Genomic DNA, 17255 nt, shown 5'->3' with positions numbered 1-17255 from the left:
ACTGAAATTTAAATGCAAAAGAAAATTAACCACCATTTATGTTGCATGTATTTACTTTGTGCCTTTTACTTTGGACTTTTTAGTTTCTTCTTCTCCTTTGTCCTTCTTCAGTTTTCTGTTTGGTCTTGGGACAATGTCATCAAAAGGATTAAACAAAACCTGTTAAAAAAGCCAGTATTTTAGACACATCTTTAATTAATATTTTGTAATTAAGTGATTCAATATTTCAAAACAATACGCAAAAGGACAAGCCAAATTTTCTGAACACTGCATAAAATAATTTTTAAATGTCATATTTCAAAACACAACATACCTCACTACTTCTTATTTTGTGTGGACTGAGAGGTCTCTCTTCCTTGTCAACTTCTACTTCAGCCAGGCGCAACATGTTATATATCGTATCCCCCGTAACCTGGCAAATTTACAAAGAAATGTTTGAAAATTCTTGACTGTAATGTGTGGTATTTATTGTGCAAAATACAAGGCAATTACTGTGTAAAAATTTTGAAAGTACATTTGATATAGGAAATATTGTAAGCATCCAACATGTGTAAAAGACAGCAAGTACAATGTACAAAAGTTTGGATTTTTAAATTTAATGGCAAAAGTTGAAGGAATGGAGGTCGTTTTGAGAATGCATACAGAGGAAGACAATGAAGTTACTGTGAGCTATGAAACAAAAAACACTGAAATATACTAAATATTTGCTTTAATTTCTTTTAAGTAAATTATGAGAGTGGTAAATCCATCTCATGTTTTTTATCTTCCTCATCCGTCTTGGGAAATTAGAATCAAATCAATTCTAAACAGAATTTTCCAACATGTCATTAGTATTAGATGAACCAATTAACAACAGAGCCATAATAATACAAATAAGATTATTTAAAGGCAGCACAACATGAAAATACAATTTAGAAGAATAACAGGAGCAAAACAGGTAGTAACAGGCACAACCCACAGAAACATTCCTACCAGATATAAGAAACAAAGAGAATGGAAGAGACCCTAGAAAGCACTGGATTAAATTTCAAATGCACATAGCAGCAAACAATACTAAACTGGCCTTCAGGGAAACTTCTAGTAGCATCTGTCAGATTTAAACTGGGATTCCAATTCATGTAACAGACCTTTCCAAAGATTGTGTGCTTGTTGTTAAGTTCATCTGCACGACCCAATGTAAAAAAAAATTGACTCCCGTTATCATGGGGTCCAGCATTTGCCATTGCAACAAGTCCTCTTCGATTAAATCGCAATCGTGAGTGGAACTCATCCTGGTGAAAGCAGGACAGAAAAGAGAATGACTTCAGTATAGAACTGTTTTTTCACTCCTTTAGCTGCAGCATGATAGGAGATAGGAGTGGTATTATTTACATCAACATGCACACACAGAAAACAATGCTACTAATTTTGTTTTGAATTCAGTCAGTAATAAATCCAAATTTTGAAACTCTATGCCAGAATTATATTTAATCTCCTACTCTGAGCAGAAAAAATTATTTTTAGTTCGTATTTCTAATACTTAGTGCCCACAATGATGCAAACAAATGAACAATCTTCAAAAGAAATCATAAACACACAACAAACACCAAACAAAAAATTAGAAACTAAAATATCAGTAAGAGAAAGACACATTACTAATTAAAAAAATTCTAAATTCTGTCTTGTTAATTTTATATTTTCCAGTCATTGCCTATAAATCAATTGATATCCATTATTTTTATTTGCATTCATTATTCCCCCAATATTAAGAAAATAAAAAACATTTAAAAAAGTAACTACATTTCATACACTTCTTACAAAAATACTATTTTTGACAATCACTATATTTATGTGAAAAATTAATTTAAATCCTAATTCATGTAAAGTTCCCGAAAGCACATTAAGAGGTTGTAATAGTAGATGAATGCAAAAATCCACTGGAAGAACATTTCCTGGATTTAGGAAGACAAAACAGGACTCCTTCCAAAGCAAGGGAAAACAATGAATACCACTCTAACATCACAATACTAAACACTGCAATACTGAGATACCACTACTTTGAAGCAGCAATGCTACTGTAATATTGGTAATTTTTGTTTTGTTCTCTGCTCAGGTACCATTCAATCCCACAAATTTCAGGTTCATGCTAGATGCAAAAGTCTAGCAGCAAGAAGATGGGAGGCCCAGAGGCAGGCTTTGTAGCTTCAGTCACAAATAAAGGTGGCTGCCCCACCTGAAATAGAACAGTCAGGCACAACAGAACACTGCTGAGCCTGTGTGTAGCTTCACCCAGGATCTGAGCACCCAGGTTTATCATTATACCAGAGTAGCTAGATCTAAGAACTCTCAGTTTAGAAGGGCATATTCAAACATACTGAAGTAGCACATGAAGGCATCTACTGCACATAGATGCATTTCATACAAGATTTGCTTTTTCAGAACTTGGAACAATGGACAGAGAATAACAAACTAATTAACATATAAGATATAGATACACACCTTGAAAGGAGCTCCATAGACTGACTCTCCTCCTGATCCAGTACCAGTGGGATCACCCCCTTGCACAATAAAGCCAGGTACTACTCTGTGAAATATTGTGTTATTGTAATACTCTAAAAAAAAAAAGAAAAAAAAAAAAAGAAAAGAAAAAGAATAAGCTCTTAAATACATGCAAGTGGTCTCAAACCCAAACTTTCATATACATCATGCAATGATGTCCAGAGACAGAAGTTCCAGAAAACAAACTCCATTCTGCTGTTGGCTTCTATTTCGTTCCCTCCTATTCTCCACAATCTTATGAAATCACACTCTGTGATGTCACATGTTTCTATTGCAAAAAATCCTGCCCATCACTGACAAGATGACCTTGATGAAAGTCTTTTAAGCTTATAAGTTTTATTACTGGAATGACACTATCAAAATAGAACAATCTAAAACAAGAACTACAAATACTGTGCTCTGTCCTAGATGAGATCTCACATACAACATTAGCAATATCCAAATACAGATAATTTGCATTTTCACTCACCAGCACAGAACACCCTTCATCACTTATACTGCACAGACAGTGGTAATTTTTGCAGAATGAAATATGTGGTACATTTTGCCCACTAAGCTATTTTCTTTTATTTATCTGATAGAGGTTACAAGATCATAAGAAAACGAAAGCAATGAAAACATAACTTTACCTGAACCAAACCCCTGGTTGATATTATAACACTAATAATAATAATTAAAAAAATAAACCTGCAGCATGCTGAAAGATAAAGTAAGGCGTGCAAATGCTGCAGCATAACTAGACAGTCATGTATTGTTATATGCTCGGATGGTACTGATAAATATTTAAATGTATTATACAAAGCACAAGAAGCAACACAGCAGTTAAAAAAAATCAGAAAGGAAATAAAACCCACCGAGTATACACAAACCTTTACCACAGGCTAAGAAATTCCTTTACCATTGCAAAAAGTCCCAACATGAGGGCAAAGAACACAAAACAGACTGTATATATTTGTGATGGGGACACAAAAGCCTAGACTGCTATTTTTTTTTAACAGTTAAATGCTAGAAGAACTCCTAACAATTCTATAAATGCTTAAATGGGAGAGTAGCACCAGTCAGGAAACATATAAAGGAATCAAGTCTTTTACAGATTTTTGTTACAGTTTTCTCAGTAGGAAGCTTCTCATTCTGGCACGCACTACTTCAGTGGAAAGTTTTACAGAGCTTTCATCAACAAAAAAATACAGCAACTGAAACATTAGGAGCACTCATGGGGAAAAAAAAAAAGAAAAGAAATGGTACTGTAAATTATGATGCAGAAATAAGAATGTTGGAGAGTGTCAGATATTGCATCATTTTTGTCTCATACACACACTGAAGCTGTTATACTTTGTAGACATTTTCTGAAAGTGAGCCTTCTCAAGACTCTGAAAGACAATGTCTCACTACTATGTCATCTGCTTAATTTCAGAAAAGCGTCAGAAATTTTTACTATTTTTCTCCACCAGCTTAAATGGTAACCTTGAAAACATTGCCTGAGTGTTAATTATTGATTTCTAAACAGAAATAAACTTATGACATACTAAAGTCAAAACTTAATTATGACCTCTGTTTTCTAGAAAGGACACAAAGATCGCATATGAATTAATTTCAACAACTCCATTGCATTCAGCCATTACCTTCCATACATAGCTGGATGAAATTTCTGCATGCTTTTGGTGCTTCTTTTGACCATAATTCTATATCTATCTCTCCTGCTGTAGTCCTCAGCAAAACCTATAAAAATACAGAAGATGCAACCTCAGTTTTATTGTAACGGATCAAAGAATATAATGCTTAAGAACAATAGATGTGATTTTGTTATATTTGTAGGAGTGGTATACATTTAGGTGTGTCAGTTAGCTACTGTTAATTCTAACTAGCATTTCCAGAAATTGAGAGTATCTCTGAATCAATGTATAATGAAGATGTATAACATAGCTGTAATAACATAACATAACATAACTAACATAACATAACGTGGGGGGAAGAAAAAGCCATAAATATCCAAAGGTATCGATCTTAGAAGGAACACCATTACATTCAGTGAGAGATCATAATAAAATTGAGGACTTAAAATATAAACGAGAATAGAGGAAATTAAATTAAACGCTTCGAGGACTGCTCTGTGTTATGTCTCCAGACATCACGCCTCGTGCTTTTACTCTGGCGGCGTCAAAGTAACTTTAACCAAAGGAGTCCACCACAGAAACAATGATCTGACCTCCCCAGCCTCAATCACCACCACCACCACCATCACCACCACCACCATCACCACCACCAGCATCACCATCACCACCACCAGCATCATCACCACCACCACCCCCCAAGTTCGTGTTCCTCTCGCCTGTCCTCCCATAACCCTACAGCATATAACTTCTCCAGGATTTCACCCTGGCAGACTCACCTTCCCGTTGGTGGGAGGCTCCTGGATGTAGATGTTGCTCATGGTGGGTAAAGGACTGCCCGGCCGGCAAGCCTGACGCTGGAGCCCGCTTCACCTCCGACACTTCCTACCGCCCCGAGCCGCCCGCCATCTTGGGCGCCTTTACATAACCTAGGGAAGGGGGAATGAAGTTGCACAAGCCGGGAGAAAAGAAGAAGGAACGAGTCCTCGGCCGGAGTCTCTCCGAGATTCACTGAAAAAAGCCGTGTGTTGGGAATGATCTGCAGGCTTCTCCACACCTCTGTGGCCCCCCACCGCGGCTCCCGCCCAAGGGGTGCTGAGGCCCCCTGCCTTCCCTGAGAGTGGTACGGTCCGGGAGTGTCCCGAGCAAAGCCTTCCGGCGGGGAGAGGCGTCGCTGCGCATGCGGGCCGGTCCGGTTCGGAGAGTGCGGCGGGATGGCACTGCCGGGTGAGGGGCTCCCGCCTGGGGCCGCGGCGGGGCAGGGAGAGCGCCGGCCGGCTCCGCCCGACAGCCTGGGAGCGGGAACGAGCGGCTGGGCGGTGGACAGCTGGGACAATTGCACGGGGAGGGCTCGCGGCCGTGCGCGGCACTGGGAAGCGTGCGGGAGACTGCGGGCGCTGCTCCAGTCCGTGCTGCCGGGGGCAGCGGCAGGGAGAGGGAGGGGGAAATGGAGATGGAGAAGGAAGGGGAAATTAAGAGGGAGAGGGACATGGAGAGGGAGAGGCGTCCGCCCTGGGTAGGGGCAACGCAGGGGCGCTGCGGGCGCGTCCTCTTGAGACTGCGAGGCTCTCCCCGAGCTTCTGGGTGACCCGGCGCTCCGCTCCCATCGCCGCCTTCTCTGGGGTTAGAGTTAAAGAACGGTGGTTGTCAGACATAGCTTTTCTCCTCCATGGTAGTTCTGGATTAACGCTTGTGTCCCGGTAGACTGTTCTTGTGAGACAGGGCAGGCAGAAGTATCTGCGCGGTTTACAAGGTATTCGGGTGTCGCCATTTCTTCTTAGTGTTGTCTTGTCCTGACAAACAGGGAGTGTTTGGTTCAGGAACAGCTGAACAGGCCTGAGCTTTGGTGAGAATTGCTTCTCTGATGAGGAGAAGGCCTTCATAAACTTCTTCCCATTCTAGAAGGGTTTTTTGTGGAGGACGTGTTTGCATTCAAAGGTTTCCAAAGCTTTTCTTATCTTATTCTCCACTGAATGATTTGGGTCCTTAGTTGCTTGCCATTTGTTAATTGTCTAGAGAATTAAGATATGGGAAGAAGAGTGAGAAAGAAAGCTTCTTGCAATTTGTTTGCTTTTAGTCATCTAAAATTTCATTTAGTCCAAACCCCTGCCTCTAACATTATTATTTAAAGTCACTTATTATGTAAAGCCATAAAAACAATATTAAAATTTAAGTCCTTGGAATTTGGTGGGAATATTTGATGACAATATTTGCATTCTTGTCATCTGCTGGGTGTCTCTTTTGGAGATCCTGACTTACACGGTAGATTTCTGTAGTGTGCACTGTACTGACCTCCGTTTGCTGCAACACCAAATCTTCCTTTACCTATGGGTCAGCTATGCAGAGGTTGACTCTGTATTTCAGAAAGTTGAGACAAAGTAGGTAGCTTGGGTAATCTTGTTTTCTAGTCCCAAGGAGTAGTGAACAAGCTAATGCTGGTTTGAGTGTTTCTTTGATGTGACATTGCAAGATACTTTTATGCTTTTGATTTTTATTTTGTGACTCTTTCTTCTCTGTTTCCTACCTCCTTATCTCTCATGGGTGTCCTTCTAAAGATAGTCACAAAACAGGTACCTGAACACTGCTGACCTTGAAGGGGATATGTAATACTAAGGTTTTGGGATTTGCAGAAAATCACCTGTTATAATGGAATGTATGGATCTTTGTTGCTTGGCTTTCCAATACCCTTTAAGGCATACACCTGAGTTGTCCAAGTTTCAAAGGTAGTTTTTTTAACTTGGGGTTTGAAAGTTTCTGTTATTTTGAGTAGAATTTTCTAAAGACAGTGCTTGTCTCAGTAAATCATAATTTAAATTAATGGGGCCAATGTACTTCATTTCTCATAGCGTATGACTGCTTAAGTCACTGGGGTTTTTCTGCTCCATTCAGTTGGGAGATAGAAGAGCATCCTTTGATTTTGGGAATTCAGTTGTCCCTTTCATTACCAATGGCTTAAATTATTAAAATTAGATTGATCTGTGGGGCAGATCCCTGGTTCTTCTCCTGAATTGTGTCCTACTGTGTCTGTTTAACTTAACTGTTGTCTCACATGGGAGAATCATACACTTTCAATACCTAAAATTTGCATTATTCAGATCTTTCTTCCTGCTTAGAATACAAACTTTTCTGTTGCTGTCTTTACTTTCTTAGACATCTGCTTTCTTGCATTTTTTGTATTTGGTGTCATATTGTCTGGATTCAGAATAATTTAACGATTTGTTGACTTTTTATTTCCTTATTTTCAGGAGTGATTTTTTTGTTTGGTCTTCTTAATTGCCTTGTAAAGTCAATTCTTGTAATTAAATTATAAATCACTATAGAGTTTCCAGATGCCTGCCAACATCCTTGCACTGCTAGAATTTATATAGTGTGCTGCAGATCACTGCAATGTTGTGATCTGTAGATGTCAATGATTGGGTTCCTACTGTAACTATACAAGTGGAAAGGTTACAATAAATCAAATTAGGATTTGGCAGTAAATTATGTAAGACTAAATGATCTCTAGCAGTTGAAACTAGTCAAATGTTCTGATAGACTACTGTAGAGAAAAGTAGCCTGAGAAATGCAGTTTTTTTAAGAGATCTTAGTGTACTTAGTACTTTTGAGGGGGTGATCACTTCTGTGTACTGATAATATCTAGTCACATTTGAAAGAAACTTGAAAGTTCTCTTCAGCCACACCTAATTGATGAAATTTTCTCTTTCAGGTGGAAATAAGGATAATATCAGAGCTGGATGCAAAAAGTGTGGCTACCGTAAGTCTGTAATAAGCAGTATGAAGTTACGGTGTTTTCTTTAGTTTGTGATGTTGGTTGGAACTGCCTTTAGAGAAGAAGGGGGAAAAAAGAAAGAAGTATTCTCCCTTGTATTCCCAGTATTCTGCCCAGATGTTTGTCAGTTTAAATTACCACATTATTTTTCTTTTATTTATTTCATGTTCATTCTCTGGTTTCTCAAATTATCAATCCTCTTTGAGTTTCTCAGGAAAAAAAAACCATATTATATTTATACATACTACATGTCAATGCAATTACTTGAGAAACTTTGCATTGAAATCACCTTTGATATACATTGAGACGAGTGCTTGTGCTTCTTTTGAACCTTACTGCAAAAAGGCATGCATTTCAGTGTAAGTCCAATCTAAATCACCAGAAAAAATAATTTAAAATCTGTATTATCTTTTATGCTAAGAAAATATTATTTTGTGCACTGTTTATTTCAAGAAACAGCTACCTTTACTGCTTACAATTTCTGCAGTTGGCATTTAGCTCATGATTTGGATTATACACTGATTGTAAATGTCTGTGACTACTTTCCTGATTGATGGAGACAGGTCTTAGTGAAGATTATAAATTTTTAGTCACTGACTATTATTTTTTGGAACATTGGAGGAATGAACACTGTTCTGTACTGAATTGTCTTGAACTTTCAGCACAGTGAATGAAGCTGTCCGGGTTTTTTATGAGTGTTATTTTGGGTGACAGGAAAAAAGATTGCTTCATGCTTTCACTTCAGGCTTTGCAACAAATTTTGTCAATGAATTGCTTTATGTATCTGTTCTTTCAAAGAACAGTGGATATAAATATAGATTTAGTGCTTTGTTTCTACATGCAACAAGTATCAGAAGCTTTCTGGTAGAGGAAGAAACTTGTAGTCAAATCACATGATCCATGTCTATATGTTCCTAGAATCTCCTGTCTTCAATGTTAGGTAGTTTGACATCATCCTTACTAAGAACATGAGTTTATTTCAATTGCTACTTGAATTACTGTGTCTCCAAAACCATATCTTAATTTTTTTTAAATTTCATTTTATTATTTCAATGAGATTATTCAGCACAAGGTTTCTAGCTGGTCATGATTATCAAGATGTAACTTAGAAAATAAGATAAAAGTACTGGTCAGGTTGTATTTTAGTATTAAATGCTGGTTGTTAAAGATTATGTCTCATAAGCAAATAGAATTCTACAGTTTCACTAGAGGGAGTTAAGCAATGCATTTACTGTAGTTTTTGAAATATTTCATGCTGTTTTTAGGTAATTTCTTTAGAAAGTATCTAAGACCATTTAAAAATAGAAACTGAAGTTGAAAAAAATCTTCAAATAAGCAGAATAGGAGAAAGGCCATAAAGCACTATTAAATGGAGGAGCATTGAACCTATCAAAGTTCTTGGAGACTTTTTCAAAGTAAACTTTCTCCTGTCCCTTTTACAGATGACAGACTGCCTTTTTTCCTTTCACTTTTCAAAACTGAGTAATACAAAAATCAATGTTACTTAGTTTTTGATGTTTTTTGGTAAATTGTGATTTTTCTTTCTGTATATTTATTTTGTTCAGCTGGTCATCTGACATTTGAATGTCGAAACTTCCTCCGAGTAGATCCTCAGAGAGATATTGTTTTAGATGTTAGCAGCACTAGCAGTGAAGACAGCGAGGAAGAGGAACTACAGAGATTACAAGCCATGCGTGAAAAAAAGAGTAAGGTGTTTTTTGTGGGTCTTGGATAATAGTCTTCTTACGTGCAGGGACTCTCACTTTATCCTTTTTGATAGCTACTTTTAATTCTTTTAGCCTGTGATTTAAAAATAGGTCATTTACTTCATGTGTTTAGACTTCAGAGATTTGATACACCTACACTCTTTCAGTATTATGATTAATTCCTTCTATAGGAAGTCATGAATGAACCCATTTAGAACATCTAAAAAGGGGCTCCTAAATACAAGAGATTATTGATCTTTTACTAAGAAGCTAGTAATGACATGGATGTTCTGAGTTAATCTTTTGATTGTGACATGTAGTTCAAACATCTTCTAATGAGAATATGACACCTGGATTTCTCTCCAGTTTCTGAATAGGATTTTGACAGAAACATCTAGTAAATTGAAATTCAGTCATTCATATTTGGAGAAGCACTGTTCTATATTTGGAAGGTCTGACTATCAACTTGTTGTTAGAGTGAGAATAGATGAGTTGTTTTTCAGATACTTGAGTTCATTTGAATTTGGACTCCAAAGAGGTTGTTCACCCAAGAAAGAAGGGGAGTTTGTTCCACCATGGTGTGTTTTAAATGAATGAACTTTCTTCTCCTCTGCTCTTTTGTTTTTTATTATGTTTTGTTCTCTTGCTCTCATATGCTGTGACATTTAGTTCCTAAAGAAGCTATTTAGAAAGGAAAAGGTGTAAATAGAACCATATAGTTAGCTGTACACTTCAAGTGAAATGGGTAGGCTGTTTATCAAGAGTGCTGAATTGGTACTGTAATGGTGCTTTCTTGGAACAAGTCTCTTTGGAAAAAATACCACTTATTGTGTATTTCTGAATGTAAAGGTTGGGGTTTTTTTCAGTTCTAAGCTGATTGAAGATGGATATCTGCAGGAAAAACAGCTGCTTATTTGACCTTCTAATATTCCCGTTTATTATATGTTCTCTTGCAAATTTTGGCTGCTACATATATTGTAAGGAGACGTGTATTGTCGGTTATCCAGGCAGAATTTTGCTGTTTTTTCTCATCTTCTTAAGATTTTGCAGTATTTTCTTTAAAAAATACTCTTTGTTCACCCATTCTCATTCATATTTTTTACATTGCTCCAAAGGTAATTTTCTTTTTTATGTCATACTAAATTCTTTTAAGTTCCACTCCATAACATACAGGCCAATAATTTGTATTTGTGGTAGCAAAGGAATAACTACACCAGCGTTCAGACTTTATGGAAAGGGTCCTAGGAATAAAATGAAATACTCAAAATTTCCTCTCTTTCTAAGGATAAATTGTAAAATCAGTGTTTTCCTGTTAGCTGAATGTGTATTTATGGTGGTATATTTGTGGTGGATTTGCACTTTGGAGAGTTCAAAAGTACTTTTTGAACTGGTATAGAAAAATCTAAGGTCAGAAATTGCATCTATGTCATAAAAACATTGCTTGTAAGTGAAATGTGAAGTTACTGTACTATACTGTAGAGGATTAGGGCAGGAGGCAGACACACTCAGATGAGGGGTGAGCCTTCTGCTGGTCTCTGTAGGCAGTACATTAACAATTAACTCAAATGTGTCTCACGGCATTTCTGTTTGTGAAACCTGAAATGGGGATGTGTGAAAATAACTCAGGGAAACCTAACAGAATATTATTTCTTTTAATGGTTCTAGTTTTCAGACATGGACAATAATATGTTAAATGTTAAAACTGCTACAATACAGAAGAACAGATAAGAAAACCTGAATTTGATGTAATCATATAGGAAGAGGTCTTTTTGCTACGTTTTACAGGCCTTCCTTCATTTGTAGCGCTTAGATCAATGTCAGTACAGTGTAAGTTGTGTATCGAAGTCTTGCTGTTACTGCAGAATATTTCTGAATTTGCTATACTAACCAGAATTTGGGGGAAGGAAAAGAAAGCCTTTTAACAAGAATTTTGTAATAACTTGACATTGCTATTGAAACTACTTTTTTAATGTTGATTGTAATTCAGATAAGTGCTTCGTAAACTTTAACTTTCTACCCATAGATTTAAATGAAGAGGAAGAAAAAAAGAAACAAAAAAGAAAAAGCAAAGAGAAAACAAAATTAAAAAGACCAAGGAAAAGGTAACCTTTTCACACCTCTTTTCATTTCAAAACATAGCTTTAGAAATATTTTTGATACTTGTGTTTTCTCAGGAAATACTGCTTCTGTTGTTGTAAATTTATTTGCAAGTACCTCTTCCACTTGAAAAGTCCCATTTTCCAGTGAGAACTGATTAATATTTATAATCAGTTCTTGCTGGATGATAAGGGTAATGGTAAAATAATAGTAAGGTAAAGGTTCTTAGATCTGTGGGGGAGTCACAGGCCTTCTGCCATGGAGTTAGGATCATAGGAGTCTTGAAAGCTCTAGCAAGCTGCAGGTCTGCAGATCAGAGAAAGCCGAAGTCCCCCTGAGTGTCCAGCTTCAGACAAGCTGTGATGGGGAAAAAAACAAGTCAGGAGGATTGTGGGGTTGGTCCCCAGCCTAGCCTGATGGAGAAGGCTCACTGAAGTTCAGAGGCCATAGGGTTCTTTATGTGCACACGTGCATGTGTATACACACCTGCAGGCACACACATGTGCCCTGAGTAACTGGCAGTTGTCAAAAGGGAAACCTATGTAATACTGAGTTTTAGAAGCCTAAAAACAGTGTTACTCCAGTTTCAGAGGAAAATGTTATAATAGCCCAATGTTTGTGAATCTGAGTTGTGGCCTGTGGACAGACTTGTTTTCTTGGGGTTTGTTGTTTATTTTATTTATTTATTTTTTAAGTGAGACTGTAGATGAAACAAACTAATGTTTTGTCATTAGGACAACTGATAAGACAATATGCCAGGAACTGCACTAGAAGGTATAAACTGTAAAATATATTTGGAGACCACAAGATGTCCCTCAGATATAAAGAAACAGGATTTAATACCTGTTATGTTTGCATTTTATCTTTTCTTTATTTACATTGTGTAGCTCAAGCTTCCACTTTTGAAGACAGCCCTTGCACTTGTGAAGAAGTAGAACAGAAAAGAGTCAATCTTGTTGGTTTTCTTTACATTCAAGTAATATTTAAGTAAACAATAGCACAAATGTCCTCTTTAGTATTCATGAATATTTAATGACTTTTATTGTCATCACAGTTCTTTTATGTATGTAATCACTCATCACTACTGGTTAGAGACCAATAGTATGAGCTTCAAAAACATAAAAATTTTTCATAACTGTTCTCTTAGATTTTTGCATCAGGGACATATATCTGAAGGCATTAATTAGCATTGTTATTGATCATTTGGTATTTTAAAACAGAAGCTCTATCTTGTTGTCATACTTTATTTTTTGATGGTCTGTACTCTTGGTTGTTCTTTTCTCAAAGACTGAAAACCCACACAACTTGCCTATTCCATTATTTTTTAATCTGTATTATAAACATGTTACTTTTCTAGCATGAAAGTCTTAATAGGAAAGTCATCTTTTAAGTTAAACATGCAGATTCAGATAACATAAGGTTTCCAGTGGGTGCTACTGTACAAATTCTACACCAAATTCAAATTGTGACATTATAAAAATACTGACTTAAATGATTATTGTGTTGTTTTCCTTCTTTAATTACATATTGATCTGCATTTTTTTTACTAGATCTTCCTCATCAAGTTCAGCAGAAGAGGATGAGCCAAAGTCAAAAAAACAAAAATCACACAAAAAAGAAAAAGGGAAAAAGCATAAATCTAAGAAAGGAAAACATCATAAAAAGGAGAAAAAGAAGAGACGAAAGGAAAAAAGTTCATCTTCTAACAGTTCAGACAGTTCAAGTAGTGACTGATGTGCTGGTCTGTTTTTGCTTTCGCTTCTGCAGAGAAGATGATTTTCCTTTCAGAGCAAGTTAATTTATGCTTTGCAATGCTGTTGTAAAATGGGATATATATATATATTTTTGACAAATCTATTTGCATACATCAGTGCTTCAAATTATTAGATGGACCATTTATGAAAAGAATCTTCTTTTCTATTTCAGATTTATTAGTACTAATGCAAGTGGTTCTTGACTCTTATTTTTAGTTCAGTTGTGATTGTGTTTGTAACCTTTACAGTAAGATGTGGTAAATTTCAGTTTGCAAGCCTTTGTGTAGAACGATAAGGACTTAAATATGCTTAATGTCAGAATGGTTACTTCAGATTTGGAAATTCAAGTGAGATTTTCTGTTACCCTTTAAATAAATGTATGTTTTACATAATGTTTTCTGCTTAAATACATTAATCAGTAAGTGCAAATATGAATCAGTGTTCAGGTCCTGAGAGGGGAAGAATGAGCAATGGGAAGCTAAAAAAGATTGATCCTTCAAAATTATGTTCTAAAATCGATCTGGTCGTAGACTGTGAAGCATAACTACATATTCCTTTGGCAGGATCACTATAAGCAAGCTGAAAATAAACAGAAGCAAACAAAAGCTACCGATTTTTAAAGTTCTTTTTCCATGGGTTTTGTTCTTTGTCATTTCATCTTTGACATAGATGTAAAAGTTTGGATATCAAGACTTCCAGTATTGAACTTCAGCTATTTCTTCATTCCTGTCAATTGTTATTAGCTTCAGTTTGCATCTCAATCAATCAATCAATCACACTTTTGAAGGCTAACCTTGGCATAACTCTACAGCAGTGATTGCATCCCTGCTACTCCACAGGCTCCAAAGCTCTTGCAATACAAAGGTGATGCCAGTACAAATGAGTGCCATTCCCTGTCAGCTTCTCTCGTTACAAAATGAAATTACCATTTCCAGAAAGAAAGACAAGAACAAAGCATATGGATAGTATATGGGGCGAGCATGACAAGTGCATAGCGTAATGAAGAGTTAACAACCTTCATATGCTTTACAGTAAACTCTGAAATGCAAATCAGTCTCTGCCAATTGGCACCAGGAAACAAAAGCAGATACTTGGTGTTTCCTTCCGTCATCTTTCCCAGGTAGTGGAAGAAAAATGTGCACATTGGCAGTTGAGCTGCTAAGATGGGAAACAAACTGCTATAAAATGCACCAAATCCTGGAATCACTGAATTGAAACTGAATGAAGCTCTTGTTTCATAAATAGCCAAAGAAAATACACAGTCACAGCACAAAAATTACAGCTTAAGTGTTCTCTGCAACTTGAGAGACACCAAGGAAAACCCTTCAGTCTCTTTCACAGTTTAGAGTATATACATTTTTAAAATGTACCTGGAGTAACTTAAAGCTATTTTCAACACAAATAATTTTGTGTAACATGTATTACCCTAATTTGAATACATATCAGATTAGGACAGTTGAACAGCACTTCAATAATATTTTTCTCTTCAGATTCTGCCAAAAGTACAAAACTACTTCCATGCTTAGTAGTTTTCATAGTCTTTAGAGGTATTTTAACAATATACTTGGCATCTTCATAATCTTAAACTTCTGAAGTCTTTTACCTGCTACCAGCATCATCTTGCAGTGTGAGGAAAGCCGTGTGTACAACTGCAATTTAATACTAGTTTCCTGTGGTGATGCCATTTGGGTTTTGCCTTTTTTTCTTTTTTCTTTTATATGTTTTCTGTACTCTTCACACATATATTTGTAACTCTGTGACCTATTGTATTAGTAGCTAGTTTTCCCAGTACTTTTCCATGGCCTTTCCCTAAGCAGAAAGACAAAACAAATTCCAGAGCTTCAAGCCCAGGGGGGTACAAGGCTCTGTGCTGTCTTGGTTATTCCTGGGAACCAAGGCTGAGAATAACTCTTCAAGTTACATTTTCATGGACAAAGTACAACTGCTGAAGCAGGTGCTCCAGAGAAGGGGCTTGACCTGGAGGGGGAATTGCATCACCTCTTCTTGTCCTAAGTGATGCTTTTAATCAATTATTTCAGGAAATTTTAATTTCCTAAAACCTATAAAAATGTACTCCCCCTGGGGGTGGGGGGTGTGGGCTTTTGTGGACATCTTTCCAGAACTGTTCCTGAAGGCCTTCAAGTAAAGATCCCTTTTAATATTACCTCCTTATTAAATTACGGAGTTTCATTTCCAGGTTGGGCAAAAAGACAAGTGTTACCACTACAAGCTCTACCAGCACTCAAATTTGTATGAATATTACTTTAAAGATTTAGTAATTTGGTAGTGTCAACCTGTATTGTTTACAGGACTCTTTCCTGAATATTTCCTGCAGTTTAGTCAGATGCTTCCTCTGTTGTATTCTGAGCTCTCCTGGTATGTGTTGTTTCTTGTGCACTCTGCAAGGGAGCATAAATGATGGACGAACAAAAGTCTTAGCCATAGGTACTCAAGAAGTAGAACAAAAAGAAAAATAAATTCTTTGTGATGCAGTACTATTATGCAGCTTTACAACTGGAAGGTTTTGGTTTATTTTGCTTTTAAAAAAAAAGTCATAGTGAAGAATAATAGCTTAGAAGTGCAACAAGACAATTATGGATAGCAAAAGCAGTGTCTAGCTGTGAACTTGGACTGAGTAACATTTACAGGCTTGTTCTTTAAGGACATGAAAGCTGCTGAGATAATGCACATTGAACTCTATTTATTCAGTGCTTTTGTAGTTGACAACAGCAAAAAATCATAGATGCAGGTTCCTCTGAAAAGTATCACGAGTAATGAATCTGACGTGGTGCTTGTTATCTGTTTCATGTAACAATCAGTTATAGGAACTCCTGGGATGTATTTTTAGAAGATCATCTTTTGCAATTCCTCACATCATCTCTCTCCAGTCAAAAAAGGACACAATCTCTTTGTATGCAAAACAGAATGTCAAACATCCCAAACTTTTTCTCTCAACTGATGATTCAGTTGTGCGCTGAAGTCTCCACAGTAGAGCCAGTGGCAAAGCTGTTAAAACGTATTTCTGATATTGCCATGTCTTGTGCAACCAACCTATCTTACCTTGTGAAAATTACCACACATGACAAACTCTCTTGGGCAAACACACACTTGGTACCTACTACAATGCCTCTGCCTCAAGGCAGTAGTACCTAAGAAAGACATTAATAGAAATTATAAGATAAAAATCATTATGAATAATAAGGGTTAATAGAGAAAAATATGTCAAAAATGCTTCTGTAGTAAAAACTCCAGAACACTTACACTGTTCACAAGAAATTCTAGTATAACAATCTATGAAGATGAATTCAAGTGATAAAGAAGAACATGAGATGAGGTGGTAGCAGAAAACAAAAGAGCTACAAGAATGAAGAACCCAAAGAGAAAAGTCTGAAAAGGCTATTTTGTAGAGTTAGTTCATTTAAACTTCAGCAAGATGTGGTTTATTTACAGTTTGCTGTGTAAGCTAAGTATTTGTCCCACTGAGAAGGTGTACTGTGAAGGAGTGATTAATCCTTATTGATCTGTACTGTATATTTTCCTCAGGCTTTAACCTAGTATAATTGTTTATAACATACCCTTTCAGAATTTTGACTATCAGAGAATTTTAACGAAGAATAAAGTTGACCTGTAAGAAACACATTGCATGTTTTTAATTGTCCAGGAGTAGATTTAAAATGAAAATTGGAAGAAACTTTTTTTTCATCAAAGAATTGCAGTCCCAGAAGAGTTAGGAATAACTTCTGGAAGAGGGAGCCGAGTACATGTAATTGCTCAAATGAAG

At 36.6% G+C, this 17255-nt stretch overlaps 2 protein-coding genes across 2 annotated transcripts in view; one reads left to right on the top strand and one right to left on the bottom strand.

Moving 5' to 3' along the window:
- CWC27 (CWC27 spliceosome associated cyclophilin) overlaps window positions 1-5197 on the bottom strand; it is a 100384-nt gene extending 95187 nt beyond the window's left edge. Inside the window, exons 1-6 of the mRNA XM_015652752.1 lie at window positions 4928-5197; window positions 4161-4257; window positions 2479-2591; window positions 1128-1271; window positions 314-412; window positions 56-159 (exon numbers count right to left, since the gene is read on the bottom strand). Coding sequence (XP_015508238.1) covers window positions 56-159; window positions 314-412; window positions 1128-1271; window positions 2479-2591; window positions 4161-4257; window positions 4928-4969 — 599 coding nt within the window. The 5' untranslated portion in view covers window positions 4970-5197. The remainder of the gene's footprint in view (window positions 1-55; window positions 160-313; window positions 413-1127; window positions 1272-2478; window positions 2592-4160; window positions 4258-4927) is intronic.
- Window positions 5198-5284: 87 nt separating this feature from the next.
- On the top strand, window positions 5285-14098 carry SREK1IP1 (SREK1 interacting protein 1). The gene is made up of 5 exons (XM_015652754.2): window positions 5285-5375; window positions 7855-7902; window positions 9483-9623; window positions 11647-11725; window positions 13271-14098. The coding sequence occupies exons 1-5, from the start codon at window positions 5363-5365 to the stop codon at window positions 13452-13454; spliced, it is 465 nt and encodes a 154-aa protein (XP_015508240.1). The 5' UTR covers window positions 5285-5362; the 3' UTR covers window positions 13455-14098.
- The last annotated feature ends 3157 nt before the right edge of the window (window positions 14099-17255 follow it).

The sequence above is a fragment of the Parus major genome, chromosome Z, assembly GCF_001522545.3.
Source record: "Parus major isolate Abel chromosome Z, Parus_major1.1, whole genome shotgun sequence".
In the NCBI taxonomy this organism is placed as follows: Eukaryota; Metazoa; Chordata; class Aves; order Passeriformes; family Paridae; genus Parus; species Parus major.
This window is presented reverse-complemented; position numbering and strand designations above follow the sequence as displayed.